Source organism: Anser brachyrhynchus (assembly GCF_964034855.1).
Source record: "Anser brachyrhynchus genome assembly, chromosome: 4".
NCBI classification, from domain to species: domain Eukaryota; kingdom Metazoa; phylum Chordata; class Aves; order Anseriformes; family Anatidae; genus Anser; species Anser brachyrhynchus.
Window position 1 is genome coordinate 289,646 of NC_137698.1, and position 19,778 is coordinate 309,423.

At 41.1% G+C, this 19,778-nt stretch overlaps 1 protein-coding gene across 18 annotated transcripts in view; it reads right to left on the reverse strand.

The window, feature by feature from the left end:
• WDFY3 (WD repeat and FYVE domain containing 3) overlaps positions 1–19,778 on the reverse strand; it is a 187,925-nt gene that overhangs the window by 103,669 nt on the left and 64,478 nt on the right. For all 18 annotated transcript variants that reach the window (XM_080589096.1, XM_080589094.1, XM_080589095.1 and 15 more), the window contains 4 exons: positions 16,601–16,811; positions 10,527–10,650; positions 1,825–1,934; positions 618–779 (listed from right to left, as the gene is read on the reverse strand). In XM_080589096.1, the coding sequence (XP_080445222.1) occupies positions 618–779; positions 1,825–1,934; positions 10,527–10,650; positions 16,601–16,780 (576 nt within the window). In that variant the 5' untranslated portion in view covers positions 16,781–16,811. The remainder of the gene's footprint in view (positions 1–617; positions 780–1,824; positions 1,935–10,526; positions 10,651–16,600; positions 16,812–19,778) is intronic.

Consider the following 19,778-nt stretch of genomic DNA (forward strand, 5'->3'; position numbering starts at 1 on the left):
AAAAGTAACTCTCGGCTCCTTCTAACAGTTTAGTCACAAGAACATATGGAAATTCCTTCACAAGAACTCCACTGGAAGCTTCAGAAAGCAGGAGTCCTTGGTCTCCCTGGCGAATTGGAGGGAAAACAGCTGGAAAAAAGTCTGAGGGATAACTCTACGAGGAAATGCAAGCTAAGATGGTTCATTCCCGTATTTAAATTACTCATTTCAAAATGTACGGTATATTCCATAATTAAAAGAAAATAATTACACATTACAATAACTCACAGATTATTAACAGTACTAATCATTTTTACTATGTCTATTTCTGTCAATAATGGCCAAAGATACCAAACACTAACACCAGTTAGATTAAAGCAGAGTAATAGCCAATGTGTTGCTCATTTTAAGCAGCTGCATGGAAGAGTTCTATTCATTTTTGTGGAGGAGATTCTTGCTGAGGACAAAAAAAATCACAGGAGAAATGGGAATTCAACTTCAACTGTGCTTGTAAAAAAATCCATCTCACTCTAAGATAGCAGTTTGTGAAGAATCAAGGAAGAGCAATTTCTGGAGATTCCTCAACTTGAAGCACCCCCACTCTTTGCAAGTTCTATGCCCTATTTTACCTTGCTTACCTGTACAAAGACTTTCTGTAGTAGTGCTCGGCGCTCTGCAAGAGGTAGCTCATTCTGTGCTCCTCCAACTACCTCAGGCACATGTGGAAGGTCAAAAAAAAGATATAGACATTTAACGAGTGTGGAAGGCACAGACATTGTAGTCATGCAGTCCACAGTTTTCTGGGGAGAAAGAAAATAACACAGCAAAAAACACAGTTCAGCACATTACTATATTTAAAAAGTCACACTCCTGTAATCAAGTTGACTCAAATGCTGGCATTTTCTTTTAATATCTTTCCAAGCTGTCCACATGGCAATACAGATTCACCATCTATTTCTGAACGCCTACCTAAATAGTGATCTTAAAATAGCACCATCATTTATTTACATGACAATAGCATCTAGCAGCCACAGTTAGGAGCAGTCACTGCACATGACAGAAACAAAAACTGACAGTCCTTGTCAATAGAAACTTACAAGTTAATTACAAAACCTTCAGCCAAGCCCTCATTAACCATCTATTCTTTGCAACAGTAGAAATGGGAGTGGGAGGACAGTCAGTCAATTCATGCACTCACATAGCAAGAAGGTACAAGAAGGCATAAGGAGCATAGCAGAAGAAAATATGAAAGCATCAGTGGGAAGAAAAGACAAATTGGAGTGGAGGCTGGTGACATACTAAATGCATATAAGATGACGTGCTGAATTATAATGGCAGATTAGAGCAGAAAGAATAAACCACACAGCTGTCCAGTACATTGCCACAGATCGGCTCTCCGATGCAGGCAGAGGGGAACCAAAAACAAAGGCAGTAAATGTTCATAATATCACCCGCTTGTCACTGCCATTGTCTTTGTTTTCCAGCAATGCCTCCTACATAAATGGGGAGCCCAAGTATCGAGACAGTGATTTAGGAGCTGCGTGTGACACATACCTCAGAGGCTAAGCAGCAGCATGCACGAGAAGCCTTTGGGGAACAGTAACAATTGCCTGGGTAATTCAAAAGAACATTCTAAATTCATGTTCCAGAAGAATGATTTTTAGGCAGCTGAAACCACAAGGAGCTAAAGCAGAAGTTCTGTGGCAGTGTAACAGAACAGGGCCTTAGCACAGAAAGCAGAAGGTAGTTAGAACATATTTTAGTGTGTGTTCTCAGAGTTCATGACTGTGGTTCCTCCATCTTCAACCCCACAACTTTTTTTAAGCCTTGATGTTTAAGACTAACCTGTCCTGATGAAGCTAATAAATTAATTGTGGTGAGCAGCATCCAACCTCTACTTGCTTCTTCACTTTGATTGACCTCCAGAAACTGGACAATGGCACGACTTGCAGCCTCTGTAGTGGGCAAAAAGAAATAGAAATTCAATTTTAACGTCTGCAGTATGCAAAACATCTTGTCAACAGTCCATATACTAAACAAGAAATCAGCTCTGCAGCACTGCTTGGAGAAGGGAAAAATAAATAAATAAAAAATAAAAGGACTGGGTTCAGGCCTAAAGTCTCCTGACACACATTTCATTCTTCCACACACACTTGGCTTTGACAGTTACAAGGCTGCAAAAAGTACATTTCTTGGTATCATCTTGTAAACCACTAGACAGGTTGTGCAACAGCATGCAGCAACTTTTCTTTAAGTATTTTGGCTTTACCAACACAATGTACTCTATTCCAAGTGTCTTAAGTCAGCACCACTTTGGGGGTTTGGTGAGAAAATGTTATATTCAATTTCTGGAAAAAAAACCTGCACTGAAACAACAGTATGGAGGATAATAGGAAAGGATTGAAGGGAAGATGTAGAATAACAGAAGGAATAAAAAACAGGAACAAAAACGAAAAATAAGACTAAGACCAACAATTACCACATCCCCATCTCACTTTTTTTTTTTTTTTAATAAGATGAAAATGCTAAAAACTTATGGCTGATTCTTATGTGGATGGGACCACTTTCTGAATCAGCAACCTTTCCATATCAACAAAAGCCAAAAATAAGTATTCCGCCTATGAAACAAATTATCAACACCAATAAAAATGTACAAACTACAAACACGAATAAAAATGAAGAAAAAATGAAATCCTAACACACTGCTGTCTAAATACACGTTAAGATATCTGTAATGCCCGCCGTAAGGACTGTCCATAATGCTTAAAGAAAATTTAAAATCATTTTTCATTAATAACTCCACATCAATCATCTTCAATGCTTTCTGTGTCAATCACAACAGAAAAAGAAGGTACATAATATTGCTTAAAAGAGTGATGACAATGGAATTACAAAAGAAGAAATAAATCTGCAATTGAAGAACCACCCGTTTTTCATCTTGTTTTGTCTGCTTCGTCTGCCGTAGATTTCCCACAATAGACCTGTGCATGAGTTTCTTCTAACATAAATACATTTTGTATGGCAAAATACTTATCAAACTTTGAACATGGACTACACTTCAGAGATCATTTTCTGAAGAATCACATTTGCAAGCTTATGAACTAGCTGGTCCTAAAAGGCTTCTACAATTGTTGTTACACAAAAGAGGCTAATACCTTTCAGGACCAAAGCCATCAGCCACTACATTCATCAATGAATTGATGAAATGAAAACCAATGCGTGAAGAAACACTTGTATTAACAGAAGCACTTGTATCAATCACCAGGACCCAACATGGGAAAGCCAAGGACAAGCAGGAGCTTGCTCAGCAGAGGGCCACCAAGACGCGGAAGCTGGAGCCCAGGCCCTGTGCGGAGAGGCTGAGAAACTGGGGCTAGTTCAGCAGGAAAAGGGACAGCCCCAGCATCACCCAACAGGGAAGCTGTGGAAACCTGCAACTAGGCCCTTCACAGCAGGAGACACGCGGCTTCAGCCAAAATGGGAGAGGCCCAGCCTGCCCTACGGAGCCTCTTCCCTGCTGCATACAGCCTGGCACGGGGACAGGGCCCTGCAGGGCTGTGCCGTCTCTGCCCTCGGAGGTTTTCAAGGCCTGGCCGGATGGAGGCCTGCACAGCCCAACCCCTTCTAACAGCTGGCCTGGCTGCGGGCAGCACGGGGCCAGAGACCCCCGAGGTTCCTTCCAACCCTTAGTCCTCTGTGGTTTCCTCTTTTACAGCAGAAAGTCTAATTTATGTCTCATTCGGAAGGATTTAACATCAACTGTACTGACATCGGTTTCATTTCCTTTTGGTGCAAATAACATGTATTTTTCCCTAAACTCTGGAAAAAAAAACCAAAAAACCAAAAACATTTCTATAATCATGTTCCTAGAAGAACACACAGTGAAAGAGTGATTGAAGGCAAAAATGAACACTTGTTTCATGTTTGTAATGGCTATTTTCCAAGTTTGTTTTGCAGCCTTACTGGCTTACACTTTTTTTTGTACAAACCACTGGGTTTTCTAAGTCTGGTATAAAGTAAGAGGAGGCACCTAGTAAATCCCCTGCATGGGACTGACCAAAATAAAACCAGCCTAGACTTGCTCCACCTTGCTATTTCAGCCTTCAGAACTGTGTCACAGAAATGCAGACGCACTAGCTGCCCAACGTGCCAACCTGCAGTACCGCCTGGGGAAGCGGTTTGTTTTCTAAAACAGTCAGTCCACAAAACTGGCTGGATAGTTGGGTACAAACAGACAAACTTAGAAAGCGCACTGGAGGTGCCACAGCTATATTTCGCACATCTAAGGTTTACCTAAGATGCCAGAATTAATGACAAAAGCCACTTTCCAAAATTCTCAGGGTCAACCGTGCCCAAAGCACATGCTGCTTCTGCAATGGCAGTGCCCCACCAGATCTCACCAGGAACGATGTGAGAGACCCATTCCTTTTCTACCAGTTCTCTTTTGACCTGAATACAGATAGAGCTAGGCCACCAGTCTCCGCTTAGAGACCGATATAACACAAACAGGGTACAAACAGCCTCCTTAGGGCATGGTTTTCACAAACCACCATGGCTTGTGGGCTCTTTTGGTATCTATTAAAGTGAGACTGAGAGGTTAAGTGCATGCTTCTGAAAGTGTTGTCATGCTGCTGGCATCCTCAGTGGCATAGCAGTCAAACACTATAAATAGGCGCTTCAAAATTGTCGGTCTTAATTAAGCACTACCTAAAACACAGACGGCATTTTGAGCACAGGAAGGAATTCTCTTGTCATCTGCTCTGAGCAAATTTGACAGCACTACCATTCATTTTCGTTGTAAGCACTAGCCTTGTTTATTTTTTTGGAATTTTCCCTTATTTTCAAGTGCTCAAGAAATCCTTTCGATATAACATCCTCTGTGACTGGCCCAGATGTCCTTAGTCCTTCACCTTCTGCAGAAGCAACGATGAAATCCAGCATTTGGATGAGATAACTATTAGAAACAGCAAAGGAGCAAAGAGACAAAGAACTATAAGGTAATATCTGTATACATCTATCTTAACAAGTCTGCAAGTGTGCACATGTAACATGGCTAGTGCAGTACTAAGATTTTTCAACACTCACTGTAAATAAGGAAGAGAGGCTTTGTACAACACAACAGCAGAAGAAACTTCATACAGAAGAGGTAGCAGAGATGCTTTGTGTCCTGGACTTCAGAAAAACAGCAAATGGAAAGCTACAGGAGATAACCTATTCAGGTCATTAGCATAAAGCAGCACTGCGTTACAGGCAACGTTACTGCCTATAAAAATAGCAGTAAGGACTAATTCAGCATTTAGTTAGATATTCTACTACAGTAGACAGAATCGTGTCATTGTACTTCTATGCAGCATATTGTTACCTTAAGTAGGATATTATGGGCAAAAGCCCAGGTAAGACTGCTGGGAAAGATATCTGTGTATACACCAAAAAGCATGTGTGCGTGTGGGCAGGGGGCATTTTGTGGACCCCTTCTCTACACAAGCCCCCAAGAAGTCTCAACTACCACGCATGGAGAATATCTGGAAACACAGATAGATGCCTGGAGTCAGAGGAAATTAATAGTTTCAATTGCCATGCTAGTAAAAGAAATACCTACCGAAACCAAGATGGAAAGATGCCTTTGTTTGATCAGGAGCAGTGCTGTCATCACAAACAGCAGATATGAAGGGGCTGATGCCTTTGCCATGTTACAGAACAGGAGGACTGCTGAGCAAAAGATAAACACCTCAACTGTGCCAGCATTTAGTCTCACTAAACCAGCTGATAAAAGAATAAGCTTTCTAGGATGTCTTGAAAAGGCACTGTATGGCACTACACTTGCCTCACATAAGATCTGATAAATAGCATCTAAGATTAATTCCAGGTTAATAGAAAGTAACAAGATTCAGCAGCCATTGGTCAAGAATCACTCCTCAATGCTAACTGATCAGACTCCGCTTCCCCTTTGGAGCCACTTCACTAAATTCAAAATAGAATAACTGTGTGAAGATAAGTCACCTACAGGGCAAGGGAGAAGAAATTACAGCGAAGAAAATATACGTGGCCACAACAGGCTAGATCACTTCTAACCTCCTCTCCTCTCTATACACAGTTACCTAACATATCACAAAGTCAGAAAGCAGCCCCCAGCTCCACTGTTCTTCAGTGATAAACATCCCCAGCTCTTCAAAGAGGCAGACGCTACAAATAATGCTATCAGGAAAACTTCAGACTCCCATGTGGGAGGAGCATGAAAGGCCACTTGTACAAGATGAGCTTTCTTAAACTACCATGTTTATCTTCTACCAAATGCAAGATGCAGTCAAACGACACAACACACAAAGAAATAAATCTTCTAACATTTGCCAAATTAAAATAAATGTGAAAATAGCTCTGCTAATAGGGATAGAGGTTAACTGCAGTAAAAATACAAAATAAAAGCATAGTTTATAAATTAATGGAATTTAAAAATGAAAAATAAAGGCAGACATCTTCAGAGGCTGAATATAAACCACTGACGTGTTTTTCTGCAATGGTTAAATGTTATGATGATGAATGTTATCAGATTGGCCTCCCAATGTGTTTTTTTAACTGAGATAATGGTAGTCTTTAAGCACATTTGTTAGAGAAATGGCTAAAGAGGTTAAAATATTTTTCACTGGCTAAGCAGTATAATTAAAATAGAGGGGGGAAAAAGAATAACAATCACACAGTATAAATAATACATGAAAAAGTTACTTCTGAAGGGAAGGGGGATTATTTGAACAGTCTAGAGGCATGGTGAAATAAGCAAATTTAGCATGACATAGTAAATATCATGACAGATTCACATAGAGCATTCCAAATATGGAATGAAACTTTGACTAATACGAAGAAAGTAAGACAAAACAAAATTGAATTTAAAAGCTGCCTAAACCAGTGTTGTACACAGAGCAGCATGCATACTGAATCATTAAAAAAAAAAAAAACTTTTGAAATTGTCCTTAACAGAGGGTTGAAGTGTTCCAGCCCTACGATGAACCCTTTTCTTTTCTCATTCTTCTATTTTACACCCTTCTGCACACGTTTCACAGGTTTTCCCCACAACCACTTACATTCTGACAGGGGAAGCACTTCTCAGACTCCAGGATTTCTCTTCAGTCCAGGAATCATCCTGTGACAACCAAACGTTTATATTCCCTGAACACATTAAATAACAGGAGTTCTCAGTATGTATTTTGGCGTATTTCAGATGCAGACAATATAGGACTGACTCAGAAACCAGTTTTAGAAGACATGCAACAACCATTCCAAGGTATCAAATCCAGTGTCTGCACACCTTCCTCTGCTGAAACATGAGCAGCTGTTATGAGTCGAAGAGTACGGTGCACTCTTATACTCGCCCCATTTCCTGCTGTGTGTCTGAGCATCCACAACTGATGGCAGCCAGGAACATCGCACCATGTTTCCCAGATTCACGATTTGAGCTGGGGATGACAGCTCTATGCCATGATAAACACGTCAGTATCTAGAATCTCTCAGGTAGCAGGTTCAGGCACCCACCGAGACGAGAACCCGAGAAGTGCCGGGCCACTCAGCCCATGCTGCAGGGAGCAGCTCTGCCCAACCCACGCACAGCCACCTCCACAGGGGTGGAGGGGACCCAGCACCAACCCCGCAGTACACCTCCAGCTCACACCAAGTCCTGACATCTCTAACAGAGAGATGGCCCCAGCCAATTTGCGCTGCCATGTGCTCATTTTTGCCCTGGTCATAAATTACTATGGGCCAAATACACTAGAGCACGCAGCTGAAATACATGCAATACGCAAGTTCTGTACTTATTTTAACTTGCAGCAGGGGCAAAGAGGAACCACTTCCATCCAAGGTATGTGTTTTGTAAAATATAAAAAGAAAAATAAAGCGTTGCTTCCTTGCCAGCATCAGTAGCCAAAGTAGCCATTAGCAGACACATTTATTCTACCAAGATTGCAACAGTCTCTGCACCTTGTTTAAGCAGTCTGTCTTTTTCAGCTGAGAGCCAGATGTACTCGATCCCAAAACTAAGGCTTATTGCAGAAGAGACTAAGTTAGAAACAGATGAGTTTGACTATCCATTCTAGCACAGCACCATCATGATCTTTTGATTAATTCAAACATGAAATATCATGTACTTGTTGAAAATCTGGCAGTTAAAACCCTCATCAAAACAGAGACAACTATCTCAATTGTAATCTCACCATCTTACAAAACAGACTCGGTATGACAAGGCAAAGGAAACCATTCATGTATCCTCACAGGGACACTACTCAAGTCACCTGCAAGCCATCACTGTTGTACAGCAAACACCTCAATGTGGAAGATAATCTATCAATTTTAATTTCTTCGTTTTTCTTACTGCAAGGTTACATTTGCACTAGAGAAACATTACAGTTGAAACTGTAGGTGAACATTACAATGGCAATATTAAGAGACTCTTTAAGATAGGGTGCTGGCACAGTTTCTACTGGATCATCTAATGCTGTTCTAAGAAAACCACTACAGTTTGTCAGGAACAACTAAGACGTGTCCACGATGGCAGGCGTTCGCATAGCTGCTAGCACAAATATTAAAAGGCCCGATAAAAAAATTGTGCTGTGCTCCATTATCAAACAGTCAGAAAAAAACAGGTAACATATATAATATCACATTCCTCTCTGTAAAGTGCTACCAATGGCATTTACCTCTTCAGAGATAAAAAGCAAACTGGCTTAAATTTCTTGTCTTTTGTTAACTAAAAGGGAAGGTCACTTTTAATAATGATTGTAGGGAAATCTTGTCTCTTAAAAACAGGTTTGGTAATTTCATTTACTTAAACAGAGCACTTGACACCATCAGGAATTTGCACTTGGCTACCAACAGAGACATTTCCTGCATAGAGCTGCTAGTGAATTTTTTCACTTATGAAAACTTTCTAGGAGATGTAATTACCTACCCTAGCTATTGAGATACCTATTGAGAATGCCCTTTTCCTACCAAAGGAAATGATAGTGTAAGCACAATTATTTCATCTCTAACATAAAAAGTACTCTAAACCCCCAAGGTTTTCTGCTTTTGAATACCGTAGGGAACATTTGTCTAGCTCTGGACAGTTTATCACGGAAGTGCACCAACAATGAATGTTAACAGCCTGTTAACTCGATGTTTACAGAGAGCAAAATGCAACTCCCTGGTCTGGCTAAGAATCACAACACCACCTCAGTACATGGAGCAACACTAAAGCTAAAACAGTTTTATTGATTGAAGTAATAGCAATCCTAACAACCTAAGAAAAATTACTGCTTTCCTTCTAATAAAGCCATTGGTACTCATTGTATAAAATCTTATAGAAGTATCAAACTATCTTTTTAAGTCACTGTGGTTAAGTTTCCTTGTGGGGGAAGTAAAACAATAAAAATAAAAAAAGAGAAAAAATCCCCAAACCCAACAAGAAGAAAATTTACCTCCGACATCTGAGACTGCAAGGATTAAAATTGGGCTGCCTTGGAGAAACTAGGTAGAGATATGATTTAAGTACTAACTATCCAAAAATGGCCATTCTTAGCAGAATGCAACTGGCAGGCACAACAGATGTTCCCCAGGAAAAACAGAAGTTCAAACCAACACCACCATTCTGCCTGCTGGACTTTCATTTCCCCTAAATACCCCAAGACTGTGTGCTCTTGTTCCCCCATTAAGCACAGGTTTCGTCTACTTTAATCTGTTAGCCATATGGAATGTTTCCCTGTTAGTCTCTCCACTTAAAATGGAAAAAAAAATAATTAAAACAATTTGTGACTCTTGACTTCAAGCATAATAGTTAGCACAGCCTTTTCTAGCTCACTATTTCCTTATCTAAATCCACACTGAGAAGCCAGTAGAGAATTTAAAATCATCTAGCAGGCAAAAACTTTATACTGCTCCAAAGACCTCTCCTCCTTCCACGTAATAATGCTCAAAAAAGAGAGACAAAGAGGAAAGCCTAAGGCAACATGCCTCCTCACCTCATTGCCCTCTGTCACACAGCTCCCAGCAAGCGGTCAGGGTTCAACACAGAACCAAATCTACCCCTGCCATTTAATAAACGGGTGAAAGAGGGGCTTAGAAACATTTTCCTAGCACTGGGGGTGCTGGTGCTCATGTGTGGTTCACTGTACTTCCACATTTTCTTATTCTCTTCTAGGCCTACAGCTTATGTTAAGGTTCCAAAACTGCACATTTAAATATCTGAGGGACGAAACACAGCACCAAGAGGCACCTCATGCAAGCTACAGCAGCTGTCCACATGCTCTTCTGTTTCCTACTAGTACGGGATTCAAGTTTGCTCACTCCTCTCGGTCTTTGGCGTGTTGTCCTATTGTGGAACTTAACATTCCAAACTCTGGGCAGGAAAACTCTAGCCGCCTACTTCTCTCTCTCAGCCCAAAGCAAAAGAATGCATGGTCAATGTGAAGAGCTCAATTTTAGTGTATGCACAGTTTTTGTGGATAGCAGCACATCATATTCTGACCAATGTGCAATTCACAATGGACATTACACAAACCTCAAACTTGTGCCCCATGCAATACCTGTGGATTTATTTGATGCTCTCCGTCGAATCTCAGTCACCATCAGTCGTGACACTTGAGTAGTAAACTGCAGGAGATCAGAAAATTTTTCTGTCATTGTACTTGGAGGAGCATTTCCAAACACCTAAAACAAGAGGAAAACAGATCAATTAAACAAAAAATTGTCCCAATTAAGTGGTTCACTATAAGCTACCACCAGCACCTCGTTCCCCTGCAGACAAGCAGTATCACTACTGAGATCACATTTTTGTTTTCCTGCTGCATTATTCATCCATGTACCGTTTCCCACAGTGCACGTTGTAAAAACATATTTATAATGGAAATTATGTCAACTTACAGGGATGAAAGATCTGATGAGTAAAGGAGGAAAAGAGAGCCGTGAATTTTCTTGCATGACAAAAAACCCCAAGAGTTGAAAAGACTGAGATTGCATGTAATGGACTAAGGACTAGATTGCACAGTAAATGCTCCCACATGACTTTTGTTTTTAAAAGCAAATGTTTTACTATCTGCTGGACCAAAACATCCTATGGGGTGAACTGCAAGTACAGAGCACGAAACATTCCAAAAGGAACTAGGCAGCAGAACTTCTCTGTTAAGCTTTCCTTGATAAATGGACTATACCTGGAAGCCTCACAGGTCAGAGCCTTCACTTGACCCTATTCTCCTTTCTTGAGATTCTCCTTAAACATAACAGCAGAAGTTAACTTTTTTTTTTTGATTGTCACTCAATTCTGCTAACTTACTCTTCATCACTAAGTATTGATTTGATGACTAAATCATTTACTGAATCACATTTAACAGAGAGAAATTAGTTACCTCTACGGTATTGCGCTAAGTTATAGAATGTGATGTGATCTTGAAAAGAATTGGATAGTTGTTGAGGTAATTCACTTCTCATGCAAGACAGTACACAAAAAGGAGTCTCTGCTCACCTGAGGTAGTCCTCTCACTAAAATGGTCTCAGTAAATGATGTTAGACGTTATCACGATGTTAGATATTAATTATTGAAAGAAACATGCAATCCAAATTCCGTTATCAGCACTTGTATCATTGCTGAAAAAGAATAGCCTCCTGAGCACCTGAATAACCTCAATACTTCTGTCTGCTAACTTTTTTTCCTCTTTGTGGCTAATTGCATATCCTGCAGGAGCATCACTGATAAGCCAGGATGTGTACTGGATAACAATTTTTTTTAAAATAAACTTTTTTATCAATATGTTATTCATACCTCTCAGAAAAGGAATGCAATCTACAACAGTAGATTAGGACTCATAAACTGCTTCACCCTGTCCTCCTCTTTCTCTGCACCATCCAGTGCTACTGTTGCAGCCATGCTGCTGACACACTTGACAGAGGTCACTTAGCCTACAGACCTCCAGGAACATACACAACATTAGAGCCAACAGGGAGGCAAGGTAACTGCATCACTGAATTACTTTGGAACCACCAAAGTACTGAAAAAAAATTGTAAGAAGCTAGAAGATAGAATGACCTTTGTCTAAGTTTTACTTCTTACTCTCTTTCTTAGTGTCAGTTGCTCTGGCACATTATTGAGCAGACAAAAATATTTTTCCTGCCTACTTGCATTTCAAAGCCATGTTGAAACAGAGCCAGAAACACAAAAATAAACAGTCGCTTTCCTCACTGTAAACATAGTTTTCACCAGAAACCAAAGTGTTTCTCACTCAGGAGAATTCAACTGGCATTACCAATGAAAAGGGCCAATGGGAGCCCAGAGGCTAGAGGTAGGTGGCTGCTTCAGGCCAAGAAACCTACTGCTCACTGCAGTTACAGAGGAAGCAACGTTCCCCATGGAGGCAATCCACAGAGCTCCTGTACCTTTCACAAGACTTGCTTGTATAGGCTATGAGAAGCGCAGAGACCCCGAGGCATGCGTGTTCACTGCTCCAACCTAGCCAAGACTAGCCAGACTGGAGCACGCGTCGGCCGCTATCGGTTTCTCTTCCAAGCTCTCATACTCAGACCACAGAAACAGGTGCTTACAGGCCCACGACCTGCCCTAAGCTTCGCTAGGTAGTCAGCAGATCACAGGAAAAGCACAGAGCTCACAGTTGCACTGAAGCACCTGCCCTGTATATTGGTATAGTCTTTGATTAAAGACAATAAAAACACAGAATAGGATATGAAGCGTTTTACCAGTGAGTCATCTTTTTAACCACCAAAAGCATGGTTCTTCGAAGAAAAACTAAACAGTTTACCTTATTCAGAGGCCACTTATTCTACATTAGAATACACAGCCTCTCCATTCTTCTGTCCACTTTTTTCATATACTGCAAAAGCTTTAGTACCACACTGGTACCGCAACGCATGACACTGCCAAGCTTCCGAGAACATTGTTCACATGCGTGCAGACCTCCAAAAGGAGTCTTCTGAATACTCAAATAGAGAACAACAGAAGACAAGTATTTTCTGAATTATGTACTCATTTAGTTTTTCATTGTTTGGTGATTCGACATCTCACAAGCCTTCCTGAAGAATGAGAAATCAAACTGTCTAGGTACCGATTCATAAACAGAACTAGCAAGCATGTTTGAGACATACTGTATCTATAAACAGAAAAGTGATCTAGCTCCTCTGGATTTACTGATTAATAATCCTCAAAATAATCAGATAGAACTGTATTCCACACAAATCTTCAACCTTCTCTGCCAAATAAATAAGTAGATAGATACACAGACAGATAAAGCAAGCTTAGATAGTAAGGAAAAAAAAGCATTGAAAACTCCAGGACAATATGGATATTTAATTAGCTAACTGCTGCTGGCCATTTGGTTGCCTATGGGAAGCACATGAACTTTGGTCACCCTAACACTCTACTACATTCAGTAAAAATCAGCATCATATACTCGGCTTAAGGTAGTAACACAAGAAGTACTCCATCTCACTTAAACCTATTAGAAGAAAATGGATCACTACTACGCAAAGTAACTGAGGGATTCAGGCTCTGAATTCAAATCAACTTATTAACTGTTAACTTTAAATGTTTGCAGCTAAGGAATATCTTTGAGAAACAAGAATGTTTTAAGAAAGCAATGTCTGGCAATGTTTTACTGTTTCCTTTAACACAAGTGGGTCTCACAGGAAAGCCATCTCAGAATTTAGTGTGAATCAATGCTTACCAGCTCTTCCACTAAACATGTTATTATCTAAGACTTGTGAGAGAAAGAAATATTTCTCCCCTTCTGCTTCTTTTTCCCGATCAACTTCAGAGCTTGCCTTAATGTGTCTTGTGAGTAGCTAGGCTAGCAGGATCGTTCCAACACAATTCATACCACAGACAGCTGACACTCCAGAAAACACGAGGCTATATAAGCCAAGAAAGCCACCACAGATCTGATGTGTAAGTCTCAAAAGAAGAAGATAGCATTAACTAGGAACTTAAAACAGGAAACCTGGAAGCTGGAAGTCAAAATACACAATGACATTGCAATTCCTCAACCTCTTGAACACAAGACAACTAAGCATTTGTACGAAAGGCAAGGAAAAAACACCCAAGTAATAGGGACAGATGAAATTTGACTGACCAAGAGAAATCATTTTTGTTTGTGCAACACTAACTGTTCACAACTGAAAATGGTTACCAGTGAATGTAGAGTAAGGGAGTGATTGAGCACAAATATACGAGCTTCCACCATCATGCCAAACTAAGATTCAGAATTTACGTTAGTTGGAAAATGAAGTGACAATGTCTGAGGAGCTTATATTTGTGCCAAGAAGGACAGCTCCTAGAAGGTCAGAGATTAAAAATAGTGAGAGTTTGAGGATGGTGTTTAAGTTAAAGCTAGGATCCAAAAGCAACATATTCCTACAGAGGAACACATATCTTCAGCATGAAGTTCACCTGAGGCAAGAAGGGAACAACAGGCTGTCTAGGATTTAGAGAACTAAGAGCCCATCAACAAAATTTGGTGATGTAAACAGTGGAGGACATGCACAGGTAATTTGGGGAAGGAAAAACTATGAAAAAACAGGGGTAAAATGGGACCTGGGGGAAAAGATTAACCAGAATGTCCTCCTACAGATCAGAACAGCAGAAGCCATCAAAGAAATCTAAATGGTATCTGAGACTAGTTAGGCAAGAGCTGATTTTGAGTAGAAATAAGACTTGCAGGTAATGATTTCTTTTTTCTCCAGAATGCTTGATAACAAAGCTGAATGACCAACAGTGAGCAAGAACAAACAGTACAAAGACATAAGACAACTGTAATTAAGATTCAACAGGGTCAAGAAGAGGGACAAAGAATTTCAACAAACCCAGAAACTGGTATTAAGGGTAGAAAAAAAGTGTAGTAATACAGAACAAATTAAAAACTTAACTTGTTTTCATCTCAAGTCTAATCAACGTCTAAGGAAAGATTGCTCTGCACTATTTGTGCTGGCTTGCTGCACTATTTTCCCACAAACCCAGCTCTATCACCCATTGCAATTTCCACAACTAAAGCGCTACAGAAACTTCAACTAATTGCTACCAGGGCAAGGAAAGAACACCACCTGCACCCGAAGATTACCACAGAGCACTGCAGCGCGTACAGTGGGTATGCTCCTTTTCAGAATTATCAGCCACCTGTAACCACCAGATGGAGAATTCCCAGTATAACAGCATCCAAGTAGCATTCATGTTCTCAAGCCAAGAGCCTTAACTCCACCGTGCTAATTTGTAAAAACAAAAACAAAAAAAAAACAAAACAAACAAAAAAACACCACACACACGAAGTAAAAAAGTCCATGACTAAAGGGCATATGATCCACGCAGATAAATTAAGAAGAAAGCAGGCAAATCAAGCTTACTTCTTTCTCCCTGACATGCACAACAGGTTACCAGCAGAACCAGGAATAAGACCTTAGGGCAACAGAATGACATTTAGGGGATTTATTCACTGTATCATGCTGCCTAGTAGTCTGAAAATCCTATTAGTACTATGCCTTAACTAGAATTGCTGTTTCTACACAACTTGTAAGCGGTTCAATGTGCTACACCACCAAAAGCCATACGTTCAACAGAACATAAACCTTGGAAAAGAAAGCTGAATTGGTTTCCCAGACAAGTTTTTGCCTTTATCCATGATCCCAGTTCTCCACAGTAGCATATACAACCACAACGCCATCATACAAGAGGAGCTTGAGAAGCAAGCGTTCAGGTCACAGCAGGAAAAAAAGAAATCTACATTCATATATTTACTGCTCTTTCAAGAGCCTAAAACCACCACTGAAGTTATGTTCACTGAAGTGGCAGAGCAACTGAGTGATATAATGTGTCAAGAAGATTTAGCTCCTATTAATGCCAGTGCCAGTGGCCACAGCCCTGCCTCCAAACAACTTGTCAGTGCCTGAGCACTAGGGGGTAGTGAAAAATGAATGTCAATGTTCATGCAGCTATTACTTCTCCCCTGAAAATCCCCCTTGCTCAAGTAGAGCAAATCAGACTCCACATGTAGGGAAAAGGCTACAAGGACAATCAGAATAGAGAATTTGTCACGAGAGGAAATAAAAATTGTTCAGCTTGCATAGACTTGCAAAACCAAGTCTGACATTATGAGATTATTATTATTATTAAGATATTATGTTTGTTATCTCTAAATATGTATCAGTGCAATAAATGTCAAGAAGGGGAAAGAGTTATTTAGAGTCAAGGACAGTGTTGGCACACAAACAAACGGGTATAAACTTGCTACAAGTAACTTCAGTATGGAAATCACAGCTAAAAGAGGAGAAAAGACTGCAGCAGCAGACAACTTCAGCCTGAAAAAGGTCTCATGGGGTACTCTGATCTCCACAGCCAAAAAATGACTATCAAAACTGCAAGCTCTGCAGAAAAGCGCTCTGACAGTCCACATCCTACTGTGGATTTCATCTCAGAAAAGTGAAAATAGAAGGAAATATCCTTTGATGGGTTCATCCACTTGCACAACACTACATGAAGAAAAGGTGAACCAAGTTACAGGATGCCAACAGCAACTTCTACTATGCTAGAACTGAAGGTCTTGGGAATACAAAATAAGAGCAGTCAGTTCCAATAAAGCAAACACCTCTCACAGGTTCTCTAGCTTACCCTGTTGAACACTGGCAACATCATGTACAGTTTTTCCTCCTGTTCTTTCTGGGTCATATGCCGTGGAGGATGACAAAGCTCTGTGAAGAGGCGGCGCAGATGCATTAACCCCAGCGCGTTATCCTGGGGGCTACACTCCTCCTGCCGAGGCCGGCCCATGATCCTCTTCACCATATTCATTTTGACTGACTTGTGGAAACTCCCTTGTATCCTGTTCGGAAAGGAAAATAAACTCGCTTAGCACAGCAGATTCAGACATAGCTCCATCAAAGCCTTTAAGCAAATAGCATCCCCTCAGTACAAAGTACCATGCTGAAGGTAACACTGTTAGATAATTCTGTATGCTAGGAATCAATTAGTGTGTGCCTAGAAGATTTCAAGCTGACAAATTCCAACAGGAAAATGTCCAAGACTCTTCAGCGCAAAGCACAATTGATTGCTCTTAAAACATGGCAAAATGCTTTGGTACAGTTTATTAGAATCACTTCTGTGATTCTTTGATGCTCATTCCACAACATTTACGGAAACATTATCTAGATATTGCAAAGTACTCAAAATAACTCTAAAAATTAGTCTCATTTCTATACTTATAAATGTAATAGAACAAGACATTCCAACACTCTCGGATATCAGTTGTATCAATACAAACACATGCTTCATTTTCTGCCCCAGCTTCTGCACAGTAAATAGACACAGCTGTCCTACGGAGCTATCGTTGATCTCACAGCTCAGCTGTCTGGTCTGCAGGAGAACTCCTGTCTTCTCGCTCCTGGAGCACGAGCAGCTTGTTTCGAAACATCACACTGATATAATGTAGCATCTCTATGTAACCCTGTACCATTCTTCAAAACAACACGGACTGAGTCTTCTGAATGTGAGACTGAAGACTGCAAACAAGGAACTCAGAAAAGAATTGAGAGGTTCAGAGCAGGTAAATGGACAGACTTGTACGTATCCCACTGGGCACTGCAGCAAAAGGGCCTATTGCCACACTTAAATCCGAGTAAGGGAAGGAGTAAAGGAGAATAGGAAGAAAGTTTCATGTCCATACATTAAATTATAGAGACCAACAATGAAAGGCTCAAGGGAATTACAGCGTCTACCTCTCGACCCTTAAAGACCATTGAAAACTGCAGAAGGTCAATAAGAGCCATAAAAATTATTCAAGGGTAGAAAATGCAGTACGGTGAGAAATGTCAAGAACTTGATCTACTGAAATTATCGAAAAGAGAGTTTACTTTGAAGGGTCAATTATGAAAAGGAGAAGTGATGACAGCAGAGGTACTGTGATTAGAGTAGTGGAGGGAAAAGACCAATTACTAAAGAACTATTAAACTCAGAGATCAAGTCATAAGAAGAGAGAGCAGTTGGAAAAAAAGCCAGGAAAAAATACCAATTACAAACAAAGATAGCGCTTTTAATACTCAAGATAATTAATCACTGATAAGAAGTATTAACAAAAAGAAATAAATTATTTCTCTAAACCCAGATGAAATACCCTTCTGCAATGTGTTCATAAAACAGCGTTTTACTCAAAGGAAAAACATAAAAAACATTCCCCTCTGCTCGAGGGTAGGAAGGCTCTGCAGGAGGATCTGGATAGGCTGGAGCGACGGGCTGAGGCCAACTGTATGAAGTTCAACAAGGCCAAGTGCCGGGTCCTGCACCTGGGGCGCAACAACCCCAAGCAGAGCTACAGGCTGGGAGATGAGTGGTTGGAAAGCTGCCTGGCAGAGAAGGACCTGGGAGTACTGGTTGATAGTCGGCTGAACATGAGCCAGCAGTGTGCTCAGGTGGCCAGGAAGGCCAACAGCATCCTGGCTTGCATAAGAAGCAGTGTGGCCAGCAGGTCTAGGGAGGTGATTGTCCCCCTGTACTCGGCTCTGGTGAGGCCGCACCTCAAGTACTGTGTTCAGTTTTGGGCCCCTCACTACAGGAAGGACATGGAGGTGCTCGAGAGAGTCCAGAGAAGGGCAACGAAGCTGGTGAGGGGTCTGGAGAACAAGTCTTACGAGGAGCGGCTGAGGGAGCTGGGCTTGTTCAGCCTGGAGAAGAGGAGGCTCAGGGGAGACCTCATCGCTCTCTACAGGTACCTTAAAGGAGGCTGTAGCAAGGTGGGGGTTGGTCTGTTCTCCTACGTGCCTGGTGACAGGACGAGGGGGAATGGGCTAAAGTTGTGCCAGGGGAGGTTTAGGTTGGATGTTAGGAAGAACTTCTTTACTGAAAGGGTTGTTAGGCACTGGAATGGGCTGCCCAGGGAAGTGGTTGAGTCACCATCCCTGGAGGTCTTTAAAAGACATTTAGATGTAGCCCTTAGTGATATGGTTTAGTGGAGGTCTTGTTAGCGTTAGGTCAGAGGTTGGACTAGGTGATCTTGGAGGTCTCTTCCAACCTAGACGATTCTGTGATAAAATAAACAAATCAAGAACTGACGACAAACATCTTACTATAAAACAAAATACAGCTTAGGAAACACTAAAAAAAAAGTTAAACTTCTCTAATATTCAAGCCACCAACCATCAGCCCATGCTGGAAATGTGCATTGACTTTTCCCATTTCAAGAGAAATGAGATGGAGCTGGCTGTCGTCTTGTACTGTATTATCCCTAAGAAATACTACAATTAACAGGCTTCAGGTCAGGAAGATTCATGCAATTAAAAATGAGGAAACCAAAACTTTTCCTAAATTCTTCAGTCAATGGATACCTTACACTGAAATTGGTGGTGCCTTAATCATTAGGCTGTCTAGTCGAAGGAACCTGGTGGAGCGGCTAATCCTGTAATCTTTGAACCCTTCTGCCTGCTCGCGTTGCGTCCCTCAGAGACCAGCTCACATTCTTCTCCCCATCAGGTTCTGTCCCCAAAACCGGACACCCTGGATGTAACAGGCACAAACAGGAGGAGGACAGGAGTTCGTTCTCAGGAGCAGCAGCTCTCTACAGCATCCCCTCTCCATCCTGATGGCATCTTCCAGCAAGCCCGGTGCTGTACAGCCATACTCTTCACTACACGGCCCCAAGGAGTTCCCCAAGCAGATGCTCTCCTTGCAGAGAGCCATTGAGTTTGACAGTCTGGCTGTCAAGTCTTTGACTTCCTTAACCATGGGTAATAAGTTGAAGCTAATTTTGAAAGAGCAAACCAAAAAAGCGGAGGCTTCATCACCCAGCATCACATTGATG